Source organism: Festucalex cinctus, chromosome 2 (assembly GCF_051991245.1).
Source record: "Festucalex cinctus isolate MCC-2025b chromosome 2, RoL_Fcin_1.0, whole genome shotgun sequence".
NCBI classification, from domain to species: domain Eukaryota; kingdom Metazoa; phylum Chordata; class Actinopteri; order Syngnathiformes; family Syngnathidae; genus Festucalex; species Festucalex cinctus.
This window is the reverse complement of record NC_135412.1, coordinates 16,591,129-16,609,238: the sequence shown is the minus strand read 5'-3', so window position 1 is coordinate 16,609,238 and position 18,110 is coordinate 16,591,129. Positions and strand designations below refer to the sequence as shown.

At 39.9% G+C, this 18,110-nt stretch overlaps 1 protein-coding gene across 4 annotated transcripts in view; it reads right to left on the bottom strand.

The window, feature by feature from the left end:
• magixb (MAGI family member, X-linked b) overlaps positions 1 to 18,110 on the bottom strand; it is a 76,852-nt gene that overhangs the window by 43,786 nt on the left and 14,956 nt on the right. For all 4 annotated transcript variants that reach the window (XM_077513347.1, XM_077513346.1, XM_077513348.1 and 1 more), the window contains exons 2-3: positions 11,013 to 11,302; positions 6,408 to 6,524 (exon numbers count right to left, since the gene is read on the bottom strand). In XM_077513347.1, coding sequence (XP_077369473.1) covers positions 6,408 to 6,524; positions 11,013 to 11,292 — 397 coding nt within the window. In that variant the 5' untranslated portion in view covers positions 11,293 to 11,302. The remainder of the gene's footprint in view (positions 1 to 6,407; positions 6,525 to 11,012; positions 11,303 to 18,110) is intronic.

The window sequence follows — 18,110 nt, the reverse complement described above, 5'->3', positions numbered from 1 at the left end:
GTGAGTCTCTTTGTTGTCATTCATTCCATGTAAATCAATGTGTATTTTATGCATGCGATACGTCACGATGATCAAGTGACTGTCCAAAATGCCCGATACAGTACTTAGCGCAAAAGAATATTCATATAAAGTGCTATAAAATCATAATTGCTCAACATAAATTGGCAATTTTTTCAGGGAAGAGTTGAAATTAACCATTTCACAGAATTATACATGTCAGGACATCCCTACATAAGACCCCACCCCCATTGGCAATAACCTTCAGATAAATGGCATTTCGATTCATTTCAATGGGGAAAGATGGTTTGAGTCACGGAATGAATTTCACTCGATATCTAAAGGCACCACTGCACATTTTCCTAACATAACGCAAGTTCACAACAGACGCTTTCCCGAGGCCCGCTCCCCCTGGAGTTTATTTGTAGAGTAACGTGCTTTACCTGATGCTGTCATTCGTTTCCATTTTTATGCACGGAGGCTTTTGTAATGCCATTTCCTGGATCAAAGCGCGTTGTCTCATGACAAGACTTCAAGAAGCGAGATGCTCTTTAAATAGCACAAAGGTACAAGAAGCACACTTTCAGAAAAACAAACCGGCTCAAAATACTCCAAGGATCGCAGAATTACTTTCAAACCTTTTCTTTCCTTTGTCAAGCAACGTGTGCAGCTAACGGGGTTTAGTGAGCTTTTCGTCCATCCATCCCCATTCCAGACCGCTTATCCTCATTAATGTCACAGCTGAGTTGGCAGGGAATGCATATAAACAATCAGTTACACCCACATTCACGACAGACAATTTAGAATCTTAAATGAATTTTGGATGATAAATGTAATGTTTTAACATGTTAAATTTAATGTTATAATGTTAAAAGTTTGACTTGCACATTCAAAATAAAACAAAGAAATTCAGTTCACTAGCGGAATCCTTTTTGTGTCTTATAAATCAAACTTACAAGCTACATAACCACTACATAACTACATTTTAACCTTGATAACAACACATTATAACATGGAATTTAGCATTTAAAATTTATTATCACAATAAAATGTGAAATTCATCAAGTTCTAATATGAAATTTATCACATAAAATCTTTAAATGTATCACATCAAAACATGAAATGTATTACATTAGAACGTGATACCGAATGTTATGAAGCAATAAGCTTCTGTATGTTTCCAGTTGATGAATTTAAACATTCAAATTTTGTGTCGGGGAAAAAAAAAAAAAAAAGATCAGGTGACGGCTCATAACTCGCTAAACTCATACATTGCGGCATTTGCATGATTGTCAAGGTACAACTAGATTTTAATGTTTTTCGTTTGGATCCCGCTAAAGTATATTTTCCCCAACGAAATTGAAGTTCTCTATTAAGATAGGGTGACCAGACGTCCCAAATTTGGCCGGGACAGTCCCGATTTGAACCTTGGGTCATGCGTCGCAGCGGATTTCGCCAAACCCATTGTTTGTTTCCTGCTATCAAGACAGGTAGCCGGGTACCATCCCGACATCTCATGTGTATGTCAATCACACAGTTGTAATAGCGATTCAAACGCTAAACCAATCTAACTGTTAAATTCCTTCCTATTTACTTAAAATTTCACGTTTTGCGTACTCATTCACATCCGCATCCAATTGCAGCAGAACAGATTTACATAGCAGGCGTTGACCTGAACTAGAACTACTTCCTGCTTTTGCATCATGGGAAATGTAGTCACTGTGGTCGCCAGTCGCTGGTCAGACAACGCAAGCTGAGCTTTACAATTTTACAATACGTGACCGGAGCGAGGTAAAAAGTACAGCCAGCTTCCAATAACTGTCAGGAACGAGCAAAAAAGGTTGGATAATGATAATAATTTATTGTATATTATATAGCGTACCGCAGAGGCGATTCTAGGATCTGAGGATTAGGGGTGCTATCAAGTCATTTAGAGGTGCTTGCATTTAGAGGTGAGATATTAATGTTTGTTTCCCTCAGCAAGTAGAAACATGAATGAGGAGCAAAAAAGCAGACTAGTAATGAAAATAATGTGTTGGTGTTCAGTGGTAGAAGAAACTTTTCACATATCCTGGTAAAAGTAAAGAACACTTTCACTCAACGAGACAGACATGCAGTGACTGAAGGAGGACGATGGGCTCCACACGTCTGGTCTGCGCTTGTAAGCAAAAGCACAGGCGAGGTGCATCAAACCACATTTAATCAAATGGGGGGTATACTGTATTTCTGTTATTTAATATTAAATATTACTTTTAAACTTTATGGTTTATATATATTATAGCTAGTTAAGCTAAGTTTCTTCTTGTTAAAAAGAGCACACAGTAAAAACATAACGACATGTATACTCTAAAATTTTGGGGCTGCTATTGTTCACTTTGAGGGTGCTGAAACACCCCCCAAAATGGGCTAAATACTCATCTGGCGTCCCAGTTTTAAATTTTGAAAATCTGGTCACACTATATTTAAGAGCCAACCTTCAATTTTGTTAATTGCAATAAAAAAAAGTGTCCAAGTTATGCAACTCCAGTAATTTTGCAGCCTTACTAACCCCTCGTGCAGTGTGCTGCCATTGGAAAGCATAAATCAACTCAAAAGTCAAGTGAAAGAGGAGCAACATACAGCACAAAAGGTCCTGAAGGGGGCCTCAATGAGCCTGTGACGAATCCTCTGCATCAAGTTGCTGCTACATCAATCCCAGCTGCCTCATCCTCCAGGAGAATCCAAGAAAATGTGACTTCATTATCAAGGGCTCGTGACAGTTCCCAAGCTGTCCCAGGATCAGGAGTGTGTGCATGCGTACGTGCGTGCGTGGTATCAGCATGACAACAACAGAATCTTACAGTGTCATGTCAACAGATCAGAGGATTAGGCCTACGCCATACTCTGAAGGGGGGGTGGGGCTCCAACCTGCCCGGTTGAGGAAAGCGACCGGAGGCGGAGGCAGGGTCGATCATGGATCTGTTCCGATGTATCGCCACATTGCCAAGCAGTCATGTGCACATGAGTAGTGGGAGAGCCTGCTGTATGTTTGGGGAGATGATCGGCAGCCTACTGCGTCACATGACCTACTTCCTGTCCTAACGGGGAGGATTAGAAGACGCTCCGCGCTTCCACAGAAAGGTTAAGACTCCTGGCACACGAGGTGGTCCGTCTTGTCCACCTAAACAGGAGAAAAATTCAAGCGGACGCGAAATGGGAGGGAAAATAAACTGGGGTTGGGGGGCGGGGGTGCAAATCATCTGTTACATCCCCCGGCTGTTTCCAGTGACGTCATCCATTAGAGGGGATTAGGATGGCAACAGATGTACTACAACTAGCCGCCTTTGGCTGCCATTGTCCATGATTTCATTTATGAGCATCCAAATGACACTGCAAGCACAGACCCTTTCTCAAGGGGCTTACAGAAGGATCGTTTGTACACAGCTTTACAGCCAGTTCACGAAAAGAAGAAGGGAAAAAAACAGCCTGGAGCGATGGGTGATGACTGCCTTTGAGAATAAACAAATGTTGCCACGGAAATGTTCCAAATGACTCCGCTGTTTCTGGGCTCAATCTAATTTCATTTCATGTCACTTGTACTGTTTTTTGTCAAGATATGACTAATTGAACTGGACAAGGCTGCAAGTGTACGCATTGTGGGAGTATTTTCGTTTCTATTTTGATTTGGATAATGTTAAATACAATCCATGTAGGCTACTGTATTTAGTTACAGATGCATTAGGAGAGCAATGATTCATTGATTGATGGAATTGAACAAGTCAGGGACAGTCAAGGATTTTCTTGATCGATGAAGATTCCATTGTAGGGGGAAGGCTATTGGGTCGTGAAAGACAGTGGGGGTTGGGGGCCTCGGGGCATCTGTCTTTGGAGAGGATGTATTGTTTGCAGGAACAAAGAGCAACAAACGTGAGCAGGTGTGAGGACAGAGGCAAAGGAGAATGGAGCAAAAAAACAAAGCAAGAAGACCGTCTTCAATCTTTTCCAGGAGCCGAAACTGCTTCAGGCACTGTTCTCCAGACTTTTGGACTTTTGCCATAACTTAGTCATATTTTTTTTCTAATTGTTAGGTTTATTAATAAATCAAGACAGTGAAGGCAAAAATTCGGTCACTTAACTTTAATATTAACTAAATGAAATGACAGCAGGTAACACTAGCAGGTTCTTGGCCACTGATGGACAACAGGTACGTAACACAAACAAAACTACCACAGGAGGAATCATAAACAACAATATGTCAACAAAAAGACTTACAAAATGCCACTCAGCATGCTGGAAAGTCCAACTTCAACTCTGATGCCACAATATTTTCAGATAGCAACCAATTTCACCAATAAAACGTTCTTAAATGCTGAACTTACTTCTCGATATGCAGCTGTTAGCCAAGGTAAGGAGACAAATTTGATTCAAAAAGAGGACCGCTGCATCACAGTAGAGGTTGTGGAGTATAAAACAGCAGCTAACCGAACAATGCTAACCTCTGCAGATACATGGCACAACGTAGATAAGGACATACAGTAATTAGAGAGAGGCCCTCAAAAATTGCCAGCATTATATTAAGAACACAAAGAGGTAATGTGGATTTATTTTTTAGTTATTATTAGCTAATTTAGCATAACAAGTTATGGGAACACCTTGTTTTGATAGCATAAAAGTTGAGCTAACGCTAGCTAGCTCTTGATCAATCACGTGACATTAAATGTTTTTTTTTTCTTCTCCGTATGACCACCATGTCAGTTAAAAAAGAGGGAAACTATTTTGGGAAGTACAGGAATTGAATCAGGAATTCTAATTTAATTTTTATTTTTATTTTTATTTTTTTTTAACAAGTATCAGTACTTCTACTCATGAACAGCATACTTTTGTCATCTGTGCTATAGGTGTGGCAGGTACAGTGATCTATAAACTGGATTGCTGATAGCCCATACATGCCTGTGCAAGCCGTTGAAGCCACAGAGCGGCCATTAACAATTTAACAATTGGACAGTATGTGTTGCTTTGAACACCCCCACTCACACAAGCACACACACAAACCAACATGGTCTCCCAGGTGGGGAAGCGAACCCACGCCAACCGACACCGAAGGCAAGAGGCGGTTCCACTCCTCCGCCCAGAGCCTCGATAACTGCTATGGATCCTATGCCGAGAAACGTTTCTTGGCAGTGGTAATATGGCGGCCTCGCTGTTTTAAAAGTCTTGGTCTATCGGCTATCTAGTCATCTATACAGATCAGTGGTCAGGAATCATGCAGTGGGGCAAAGCGCAAGAGTTTTGACACAAAAGCACAAGGAAGGCAAATCAGATCCAACCATACCATGAATGCATTTGCAGCCCCAGAACATCAAATTTTCAAATGCTTAATCAAATCAACTGTAAAATACATTTTGTATCAAATCAAATCTCTGAAAAATTTGTAATGTTCCCCACGTCACTTGGTCCACAAGAACAACTTACATCAATAAGATCCTATGCAGGCCATCAAAAGGCCAAAAGTAAGTCATTCATTTAAGCTTCTGCATATATCACTGGGGTGGTTATTGGTTAAAATTAGGGGTGTGAATTGCCTAGTACCTGACGATTCGATTCGTATCACGATTCACAGGTCACGATTCGATTCGATACCGATTAATCCCGATACGAATGGTCACGATTCGATACCGATTAATCCCGATACGAATTTATAAGTCGATTGTTGCGATTTTTTTTCATTCATATTTAGAAAATACTAATCAGTAAGCTTGTAGAGTGTAAGATTTATATGAAAATGTATTATTTATTTATCTGAAATTTCAGTCTTATAGAGGTTGTAATCTGTTTCATGTTTGAACAGCATTAAAATAAAAATATTAAGGCTTAATGTGCCGTTCATATAACATTCTTCCATGCTCAAGGTGTGAATCCTAAAAAAAAAAAAAAAAAAAAAAAAATCGATTCTGCCGATTATTGAATCGATTCGAGAATCGCGCGATGTAGTATCGCGATATATCGCCGAATCGATTTTTTTTTTTGACACCCCTAGTTAAAATCTGTCCTGTTACCTAAATTATTATTATTATTTTTTTTTTTTCATTGAATAAACTGTAACTGTGCCAACATACTTATAATTTAAATGCCATGCAATTGTTTCCTGTATTCATGTAACTAAATAATCATTCCTATGACTCTCAGTCCAAAACTGAGGAGTTTCAGTACAATGAACCAATAACTTGTCAGAGATGGACCAATGCACATTTTACTGTGTGTATTATCAAACTTCAAGTTGAAAAAAGGCAGACATTTATGTTTATAGTTACAACAAGTAAGTTGGCACTGATTCAGCGTAAAGACCTTTTTCATACAGCCGGGTGGAAATCAAAAGTGCTGCTTATGAAGTGCTGCATACATCGAAGGACAGATGAAGAAGGGTGACTTACAAGGTACAGCTCGGAGGTAAAGGTTCTCTCGGATGACCTGCTGAAGTGTGCTGTCCACTGAGCCGGGTGTGAAGCATTTACTCAGATACAACCTGAGATCCTTGCACAATGTGGCACCTGAGGGAAGGGCAAAGAAAACAAGCATGGCGTCAAGGAAAAGAGGGGATGCAGCACACACGTTTAAACAAAAGAAAAAAAAACTCACGACCACAGCGATGAGATGTGTGTTTACGCTAAGCTTCGTTTGATCTCATCAAATCTGACAACAGATGAGGAGGAAATTGGTTTGCGCCACAGCGCTTTTAACGACGCCCGGCTTAATTTGGCACTTCAGTACCGACACCGGCGTATTCGCACACATCCATCTCGCTCTCTCCCACCTCGCACTGCACCTGAGAGTCGCACGCGTTTTCCCAGCTCTCTCATGCATACCAAACAATCTCCTCCAAGTTAATTGCCGCAGATTTCACAAGTGAGATTTTCACCGGGGGGGGAGGTAGAGCCAATCACCTGCGCCCGGATTTCATCTCTCTGATCACTTAATATCATCTCAAGCGCATGACGCGCTCGGTTGACAGGCCGGTCGGCGTTATTGATGGACTGGGCGCATCGCCGAGGCTGTCAGTCACACTGACAGACGACGCTTGCCCTGTAGGCTGATGGCACGCTTTGCTGTCTGCTCCAAAAGGTGGCAAAAATGCAATTCATGGGGTTATTAAAGGAAATGTCAGAGTGTTATAGGTTCAGTAGTTGAGAAAGTCTATAAAGTATATATATATATATATATATATATATATATATATATATATATATATATATATATATATATATATATATATATATATATATATATATATATATATATATATATATTACCCTGAAATGACCTGCAGCACTGTCACCGCATAATAAGGCTGAACATCATTAGTTCAACATTGGATTGTCCCAGCTCCTACTTTTTTTTTATTACAGTGCACCCTTTTTTATGTCCTCCTTAATACGTTAGATTTACTCAAGCAAATAGTTGCGGCTGTTTGGCTCCTAACTGCTCTGCTTGATTACCGTGAGCATATTTCTCTGCTTTAATGGGGCCGAGGGAGGCAAAGTGAGGATGTTAAGTAGCATGCTTAACCACTGTTCTGAATGAGAGAGCATTATTGATTTGGGTTTTATGCAGCCATGAGAAGGAATTTGCTGTTTCACACTACTCACAAAAAGATTAAGGATATTTTGACTTTCGGGTGAAATTTCAAGAATCGAAATTGCATTATAAACTTCACCCATTTTGGACTATTTTAAGCATTTTTGTTGGAGATTTTCGGCGCTTGCTGAAGTGTTGTGTTATTGGCAGCTTGTTTGCAGCAGCTCCGTTACTTTCTCCCTTGTCATGCTGAGCCCTTTGCACTATATTGCGGCATTTTAGGTATTTTTCTGAGCAGAGAAGATTGGCACTATTTGTCTATGATGCTACAACCGGGAGGAGATTCTGCAATAAAGTGAAGTCAAGTGAAAGGAAAAAGAGGACTAAAAGGGATAGGAGAATTGAAACAGGTATTTCTGTATGTGTTCCTTGCCAACAGAAGAACTATCAGCTGTTAGAAAACTACAGTTGCTTGTTTACTGTCAATCCCGGGTCACGCATGATAGGATTGCAAAATTACACTTTCAGCAACTCTGTGATCAAACTTTTTTTTTTTTTTTTCTGGAGCGGGGCCCTCATACTGGAATCTTCAATTTTGCTACTCTCTCATGCATGAACTAGTCATTATTTATCATTGCATCATTATTACATTCATTAATGTATTTTATGGTCTATGTACATTTTGCAAGGCTCAATTCTGTTTATTTATTTATGTATTTATTTATTTATTTATTTATTGTAGAGCAGTTTTGCTAAATGATGACTTCATTTGAGAAGCATTTCTAATTTTGAAGAGCAGTTTTTTTGCACGTTAATCCCATGAATTTGTAGCAAGAGTTTTACTAAAAAACATAAAAAATATGACAATACAAAGAATGTTGACATTCATTCTCTTCTATATAATCATCCATCCATCCATCCATTTTCTTGACCGCCTATTCCTCACAAGGGTCGCGGGGGGTGCTGGCGCCTACTGCGATGTCAAATCACTTATTTCGAGCCTTGCTTTGTTACAGTTTTGGTTGCTGTTAAAAAGCCACATATTTCCAAAACTGAGCAAAGTAACTTGACTTGGTAGTTAGAGGAAGAAGGCGGTGACGGACAACGACCCAGCTTGTCAGCTCATCCGTCACCGTCAACGCAACACGCAGTCACTCTGACAGCAGATGGACGGACAGGCTTCCGAAATGATCACGGATGCGCCAGTGGCAAAGGTCCTCATTTACACTCCCCCCGTGGCCAAATCAGCTATCAATCACGGCGGCAAGGCCAGGGGGGAGACACGGTCAGGTGACACTCCGCTGACATATTACTGGGCTCCCGAGCGAGCAAGGCATCCGTTAGCCGTGCCCCGTGTTGTTACCGTCAAGGTCCCTGACCACTGATGGACAACTATATAGCCACGTATTCAGCCGTGACCTCGTATCCGCGCGCCGACTGCCTATCGCCTTGACACAGCCGCACTAATTGACGAGTGCGGATCAACATCGTAATGCTACGGATGGAGGATTTGGCTCGTGGGGTGAGGTGGGGGCAGTGGTGTGGAGCAACATTATTATGGATGACGGGTTGGACGCCGGAGTGGCGGATTGTTTGGGTGCAGTCTGGTGAAACAAGTGCAATGGAGCAAAACAGTTCAAGCAGCAAGTAAATAAAGCACAGAGACATTTCAACCTCACACCCTGCTCCTGGACATCTCTTCTCCAATTTTTGGCCATCATTCTGACTGCAACTGGCTGATGACAAGTCGCGTATCCACAAGGGTGATAATAGTTTTCATTACATAGTTTAATTGCGTTTTGTTTTTAAAATGTTATTAGTTTTTTTTAAATGTGTTTTCAGAGCAGGTTTGTTCGTTTTAGGTTTTTTTTTTGAGAGAATGCTTTGTTGTAGCTTAGTTTTTATTAGGGATGTAACAATAACGGCAATATCGTGATATCGCAATATTAAAACTGCCACAATATATTGTCGTCTTCTTGTCACGATATTAAAAGCAAAACAGCTGATAAAAAAGTCAGGCTGATTTCCATATGTGCTGCACCTTCTGGTGGCTTGTTTATTAGTACAGTTTAATTTCATAAGGCATGTTTTGGCCTTTGTATGTTTAAAATCCATGTTAATGGTCAGATGAAGGGACACGTAATATTCTTGTGAACCGAGTCAATATGTGGAGGAACTCGATGTGTGCTTGCATTAGCAAATAAGTGCCTCAATATTAAGTGTTATTAGAGATAATAGGATGTTTATATGCATTGCTGTAATGTACAAAAACACAATATTGTGTTTTGTTTTGTTTTTAGCTATTTTTATTACAATATTGTGACCTTTTTGTATAACCAACCTCCCCACAATAAGTGATAATTATCGTATCGTGACATTCATATCATGATAATATCGTATCGTGATGTTTGGATATCCTTACATCCCTAGTTGTTATTAATTTTAGTTATCCAAAAGTCTTTGGTATTTTTTGATTTCCTTAAAGTGACAGCAACATGACAAATCAACTTTTTTGGCACTTTTAGCTGTGTTAAATTGCTAATTCCTCATCAAACACATGACCGAAGTGGTGTTTTCCTCCATTCGCCTCTGTATGAGAAATTCTAGGTTATTCTACTCTCCAAGCACCAGCCCCTCCCAACCTGAGAAAACGAGCGGCTGCTCACTTTATGCCATCATAAGGTGCAGACACACCGCTGCACCGTCTCTGCAGACTAAACACACACCCACTTCCTCTCAGACCTCCATGGGATAGTGACAAAAGTAGCCTTTATAAGTAATCAATCACACGGGGAGAGACAGGATTTTACTGAACCGGGAATTTTACTTCAGTCATTATGTGTCTATAGTTAACTTTTGGAAGGGCTGAAAAATACCGTGGTGTAATCATTCCCTTTAAAGAAATATGAATCCAAATGAATCCATTGGAACCTGTGAGTGAGCAGGGTGAATGGAATGGATGTTGTAAATAATTTAACGGAAAAGATTGTAAAACGTGGTAGCCACTTCTAAAAGGAAAGACTGCAAACCAAACGTCCATCATAGAGTTTGTAGAAGGCCCTTTTCTTGTTCTCACAGGTGTCTATAAAATGTTTGATATGGTTGCCCAAGTAATTTAGCAAAACCGCTACAATAGCTAGCTTGCTAGCTACATAAAAAGTAGTGTGCCATCCATTTCAGTATGAAGTTCATTAGCCAGTCCCTGGACCTTCAACCATCACCTTAACTGTCTGAATGACCAACATTTGTGGACCAACTTAACTGGTGAAACGTAAATATAGTTAGTTTACATCATAAAACCTCTTTTGACTGACACATTACACACTCAAACTATTGCAGTACAGCAAAGAAGGCTAAAAATCATCATTTCAGCAGCTCACTATGTGTTTTCTCAATAACTCAAATGATATAGCATTTATAAGGAGCTTTTGAACGTTAGCTCAGTGAAAGTTGCCGAGTCATACCTGGCGACACGGTTTTGATGCGGACAGGATGGGGACAGGAGTTGAGGACCCCGCGCACGTCTCCGAGCGTCATGCCCAGCACGGGCGTTCCGCCAATCTCCAGGATGATGTCGCCCACAGTGAGGCCGTCCCCTGGGGCGGCCGTGACAAAAGGAAACTCTCCGTAATCGGCCCCTCCTCCCACGGCCACTCCGAGCTCCCCCGACGAGCCCATCAAGGGGACGAAGGTATCCTGCATCCTGGAACGCCAGTGCTGCTTCCTCCCAGCCGTCTTAGACATGGCAAATGAGCTGTGGGGAAGACGAAACACAAATTCAAGGTGTTATGTTGTGAAAAAAATTGTAAAAAGTGTAAATTGCATCACAAATCCACAAGGAGACTGTGAAATTGGGTGGGAGGATTCATTAAAATTTACTATATAAGTGTGAAATTAAAAAAAAAAAAAAAAAAAAAAAAAACTTAAACATGTGGCTACTTGAACTAGGAGTTTAATTTGTTCCACAAACATGCTCGGAACTTAAAACACTTGCATCTATCATCAGTCCATGTTGAAATGAATGTAAATGTCGCTAATCAAAAAAAAAATAAAAATAAAAAATCTTACAAAAAAAAAAAATGTATAATTTTTAATACGGAAAATAGAACTCTAGAGGTCCACTGAACCTTATACAAAATATTATTATAATTAAAACAAATTTAACATTTAGATTGTTATAATTAAATACTTGCAACTCCTGGTGTGTGTTTAACATGGCCACCAGGGGTCAGTATGATACGACCATGCCAATCATGCAAACACAAATAAAGAAAACTTTCACAACAACTGCAAAGTGATTCAAGTAAGCTTCGGTGATTTTAGTGGTTTTTCACTGAGGATAAAGAATATATTCACCACCTTGGTACCTTTTACTGCTATTTTCCCCTCTTGATTTATTTTTCTCTCTGTTGTCTTTTTTTTTTTTTTGTCAGTCACCTCTCCTTCTCTCTACCTGACTGCATTTTCTGATGTCTATCATAACATAAATGATCACAGGTTGAATAAATAAAATTTCCACCGAAAAACTGTTCTGGTGGGAAAAAGATATATCCTCGTTGTAAAAAAAAAAATGTAAGTAAATAAAATAAAGGCACTTTTTTGCTTTACCTGGTCTGTAAATAAATAAATAAATAAATAAATAAAACAATTAAGTAAAATAATAAACACTTGAATAAAAATATGTATAAATGCATTTACAATGTAAAAAAATGTAAAAATGATTTTCGGAAAATTAATAAAATACTTGCAATTTTAGATTAAAAAAAAAATCATGCAAAAATATCAAGCATTTCTTCACAATTTGTTTTTTAAAAATAAAACATGTCTTGTAACATTCATCTTTTGCTCCAGTTTTATTTTCTAATTCCAGAAATTGTTTTGCTATCTTTAAATGTTTCCTTCAACGTTTTATCACAACCTCTTGATGCAAGCTGAATTCAATTTTATTCATAAATTATGCGCTGGTCAAAACATGCAACAAACTGCAATGAGGGCTTGTCTTGTTCCAACGTGGGAACTGCATTTGTATGTTTGAACACAAACACACGGCAGCACAACCAGTGGTCGCCGATTGCACTAAAACGTTCCCTCGTGCTCGTTCCAGGCCCACGTCGTGTTGTCATGTAAACACACAGCACATATGCGCTCGTGTGGGAAAAAGCTGACAGCAAAGGTCTCTGCCACATTGATGTGAAATTCTGCTGTTGCTACAAAGCAAGTTTTTCTTGTTTTTCCTCATCACAGAATGTGAGAGGAAAAAAAACAAGATTCAAAGGAAGTTACTGAGTGGATTTCTTTGAGGCGACCGTGATGTGACAGCGCGCGGTGTCTGCAGAGAGCAGACGATATTCCTGTGTCACCTTGACACGGGGAAGGGTGACAATGTGTGACACCATGTTGACAATAAAGCACGGAATTGACCAAAGAGACACTTGGGAAGTGTTCCTCAAGGAAAAATTAGATGAACTTGGTCATTCGATATGAAACTGGAAGTAGGAGAGAGTTCAACTTGAAGACAGTGGCTGAATCAATTCAAATTTAGCAAAATTATTTTACCAGCAATTCTGCACACAAAATTCATTCCAAATTGTTGGTTCATCCCAGAAAAAAACTCACTTGATCTTTTTAGCTGACAAACTTACACTCGGGGCCAGCGTAAATGCTATACGGCATGTGACGCAACTCAGAGGTAGGTTAGACCCGATGTTGGTGCTGTCATTTCGCAGACAAACGCTGGTTGACGGATCTCAGAGAGGGAGGATTGGTCACACCTGACTTCAAATCATTGCTAATCAAAGCCGATACTTTCATCCCCTTTAACTTCAGTGCAGACAACCGTTTTGTTTTGTTTTTAGCATGGGCAAAATGGGCGGAGTGGGGTCCAAAACATCTGTGCCCGTTGATGCCAATCAAACTGATGATCATTAAATTTTTAGTGACCTCCGCCTCATAGATTTTATGTATTCAACATGTAGCTCTTAGCCGTAACAAAATAATATATAAATAAATAAATAACATTACAAAAAATGATATGTATTGTTATTTTTCTGACTTTTTGGGGTTGAGTCATGGGTTCATTGCCTTATTAGGATGTTATGTTGTCAGTTGCTATGCAATTTTGATGTCTCTGATGATGATGATGTCAGTTGCTATGCAGTTGCTAGGTTCCTGTATTAGCCACTCTTAGTTTGTCTAGTGACCCTTATTTTGTATAGGCCTTTATTAAGTGACATAGAAGTACATCAAGGTATTCTCTCAGCATGTGGAGATTTCCGATCTCTACTCAACCATGAAAGCTTTCTTACATACGAGTTGTTCTTCAATGTATTTGAGGTTGCTTCCATGCATCCTGCCGTGCTCTCTCAATCAAAGTTTCTCATTCGAGGTTTTTCGGTCAAACGTTTTCGTCAAGGCCAACTGAATCCAGCCCTGCTCTCTGCTGTTACTTTGTGCTTTTGTCGATAAAGACTTTCTGCTTCCCAATTTCCGTGTCATGTCTACCTTGGCAACCTCACATGACAAATACATTTGCGTTCAAGCAAACTTTGCTGCACTAATTCATACAAGCCCACCTCAATCTTAGCCAGAAGATTAGCCATATTGCATCTCTTAATCACCACATTCCAATCCTCTTAGGCGAATGTGAGACCACGATGACCCTCGCCAATGAGAAGGATAACAAGGCCAGCACTCCAGGGCCAGATAATCCCAAGCGGCGGCACCCCAAAGGCTGAACTGAGCGTCATTAACAAGCAAGAGAAGGACACCGTACGTCTTTTTGACGGACAAGAGTGACAGAGGTCAATTTTTCCTCTTTTGACTGTTTGGAGTTGGAGGAACAGATGAAAATGAGATGGAGCGGCGTGAAAGGCGTACGGATGCTCTCTGGCAGGGAGTAACACGAGAGGAGAGGAAAAAGACGAGTGCAGAGGTTACGTGGCGATGGGGAGGCGCCACTCAGCCTGGACTTGGCGCAGGAAGCGACTGTTTGACCTTGGACAAGGCAACACGAGTCCAAGCTTGGTAAATAAAGCTGCTCGTACAAAAAGAGGACCAACCACAAGTTGATTGGAAACCTTTTTTTTCCCTCACAAAGTACCACCTAAAAATATCATCCATCCAGAGTGGAGTAGTAGGCAAAAAAGGAGGCAGGTTGTATTCTCTGATTATTATTGTAAGCTACTGTATCATACTGTAACATTAACATTGCTATTGGCTATGAAAACTGAATATGAAAAATGATTTAATGTAAACGTAAAAGGGGGAGGTTGCAATTAAAAAAAAAAAATCACTTTCGGTTACAGTCTGCTCATATCTGTCATGACTGGGTCATGGCACTGTTAGGTTTGGGTCATGCAAGGGTTATGTTTGGGTCATGACCGTGCGCTCAAGTGTCCGTTTTGAACTGATGTAACCGGCATCTAGTTTCAACTGGTCTTGACCTATGTGATGTCAAGAGCAATGTGATGTCAAGAGTATTTAATCTCTTTACCTGGTCAACAGCCAATCAGTTAATTGCATGTCAGTTCTATTACCCACATGTCTAGCCACAACCAATCAGATCGATTCACTGTCTATATAAGCTGTCAGAGAAATGTGTGTGTTTGTCGGATTATTACCTCTGTTCCTCTGTGCATCTCCACAGCCCAAGCAGGCTTGGCGTCTCGTAATTCTCGATGCATTCTCGTTGTTCCTCGTCTAGTCAAGTTTGTTCTACGCCTCTCGATGTTGTGCGAATAAAGAGGTAAAATCTTATTTGTGTCTGCGCTTTAGGGATCCAACCTCAGAACATAACAATATTCAGTCAAATGCTTCAGAACTCATTGGAAAGCATGTAGCACCCTATAATGCAACAATTTCCTGTGTTAAAAATACACGTTGATGGTTGAAATCAACTCTGAAATATTTAACACCAAAATCTTAACACTCCAATTTTTGCTGTGAATGTATATGAGTCTAGATTCTCAAAACATAAAATGTAGAACTGTAGACTCAAAATTAACATATACTGTATTACTACAGTATCTGTCAAGTTTTATATTATCAGTCATGGAAAGACCAACGTGAAAGTGTAATAAACACCCAATAATGTAATGTAAGTTATTACAGTAAAAATGTTACAATTACAATATTAGTCATGATTTTTTCATAGTGTTCTCTCGCTCTAATGTGTGTGGTTCACTTTTCGCGGTCTTACGGGATTGCAGATTTTTTTTTTTTTAGTGCAATTCTGCATGCATTTTTTTGTTTACATGCATGCATGTTTACACGAGAGAGAAATGTTAGAAAAAGTAAATGCCTCGATGAGAAAAGTGTATAAATTGTGTGGTGAGGGGTTTTAGAGACTTAAAACATTTATAGTAAATGTAAAATATAATGCTAGCTGCTTTGCGGATTTCACCATTTTGTGGGTATTTTTTGGAACCTAACCCCAGCGGAAAACGAGGGAACACATACATACATACATAATTATTACATTATTGTGTTTATTACATTTTTGATCAAGATTTTATTACATTTTCAGGAAATTAGTCAGTGCAGTCATTAATCAGTGTAGATGAACAATGACCCAAAGCATACTGTGAAAACTAGTGTTGTTCCGATACCGTTTTTTTGGCCCCCCGATACCGATTCCGATACCCAGCTTTGCAGTATCGGCCGATGCCGATACCATACCGATACCTAAGGTTTTTATTTTTCTCAACATGAAAAAGCTGTCCTGCCATTGGTTCAGAGCATTCAAGGGCCAATAGGATAGATCGGTATGCAGTGAGCATGTCACATATTCGTGAATGTTGTGCAAGAGCAAGACACAAGATGCTGCATCCAAAATCCTATATTAGCGTTGGAATTAATGGTATCGGCATGTTACTTGTTAGTAGTCACCGATACCGATACCACTGTTTTAATGCAGTATCGGGGCCTCTGCCGATCCCAGTATCGGTATCGGAACTACACTAGTGAAAACTACTGAAGAGTTTTTGAAGGCAAAGAAGTGGACAGTTCAGCGATGGCCAAGTCAGTCATCTGACCTGAATCCGCATTTCACTTGTTGAACTGGCCAAATTGAAGGGAAAATGCTCCAAGCAACAACAAGCAGGAACTGAAAACGCTTTCAAACACCAGAGACCAACTCCATCTGCTAATGTCATTGACGTGTTCCACACAAGTAAACTGGAACGTTAGTTCAATTCAATTCAAAATCAATGTCTGATTTTCAGTGGTCAATTTTCATGACATTGTTATTTTTTTATTACTGCTATTCAGTAATTAATAGAGTGATACTGACAATCTCATCCATGTGTGTAACACGGACCTGACTACAGTAAGGACACGGCTGCACTGTGTCATATAGCGGCATCATCTCCAAGAATCTTAATCACGCAACTATTCCGAGCTTGATCTGAAGAGTTCGACAAACATCTGTGCAGTCGTCTGCAATGATTGAAATGCTAAAAATAAACCGGCTGATTGGTGCTGGGTATTATTCTGATCCTGTTGAGCATACTCTGCCGCTCTGAGTCACACGAGGGTTCGCTGTTTGTTGTTTTGACCTCGTGCGTCTGATGGTGCTCTAATGAGCCGCAGCCTGTCAGGACGGCCCAAAACCGGACGAGCGCCGCCGCTGACACGCGTCCCTGGCATTGCCGCACAATCTTCAGTGCATTGAAAAAACACTGCACCAAGATGCACAGCAGAGATGCAGAACAGGCGTGATTTGGGGGAGGACAAAAAAATCATTGTGACCAGAATATTAACGGAAGGCACGCACAAAATGTTCATTTGTGGCCACGAAATCCATTTCTACCTTGAGATACACGTGACTTGAGTAATGACTTTTTCAAAATACAGCAACAACATGAAATTAGAGGCGCAACGATTAATCAAATCCTTTTTGATCATCACTTAATCATGCAGACTTTGTTTAAAACTTAACATTGCCAATATATTCTGAGTTTAACCTCTCAACAGTAAATGTTGTCCAATTTCTGAAGTCCTGCATTAAAGCTGACAATTCCGAGCTTACGTCACAAGTCAAAAAGGCGGTCAACTTGTGAAACTTGTGAAATGATGCTCTCCATTCATTGAAAAGCAATGGACTTTGGATCGTAGTCATTTGATTTGTGAGGATTATTTTGATTTCAAAATGTGATGAAATGTCGTTTGACTAGTAAGGTACAACAATCTGTTCTGATATTGTATTTGTTAACAACATTGAGTAGGCTAATGTCATTAAATAAAATTTTAAAGAAACACATAGTTTTTGTCACCATTTTAGCTTCAATTCAATGGTCATTGGGTTGCTCCTTTGGTGTGCGCCTTGGACACCTGGGGGCAGTATAATCCACGGAGACATAGACGGAAAAAAAAGAAGAGGAAGAAGAAGAAGAAGAAAAAGAAGAAGAAGAAGAAGAAGAAGAAGAAGAAGAAGAAGAAGAAGAAATAGAAGAAGAAGAAGAAGCACTTCAGACCTGACTCATTTTTTGCATAAAGTATATGTAGTGGGCACCGCATTAGCATTTGCACTTTTTTTTTTTTTTTTTAACCAATCCACCGCGTCA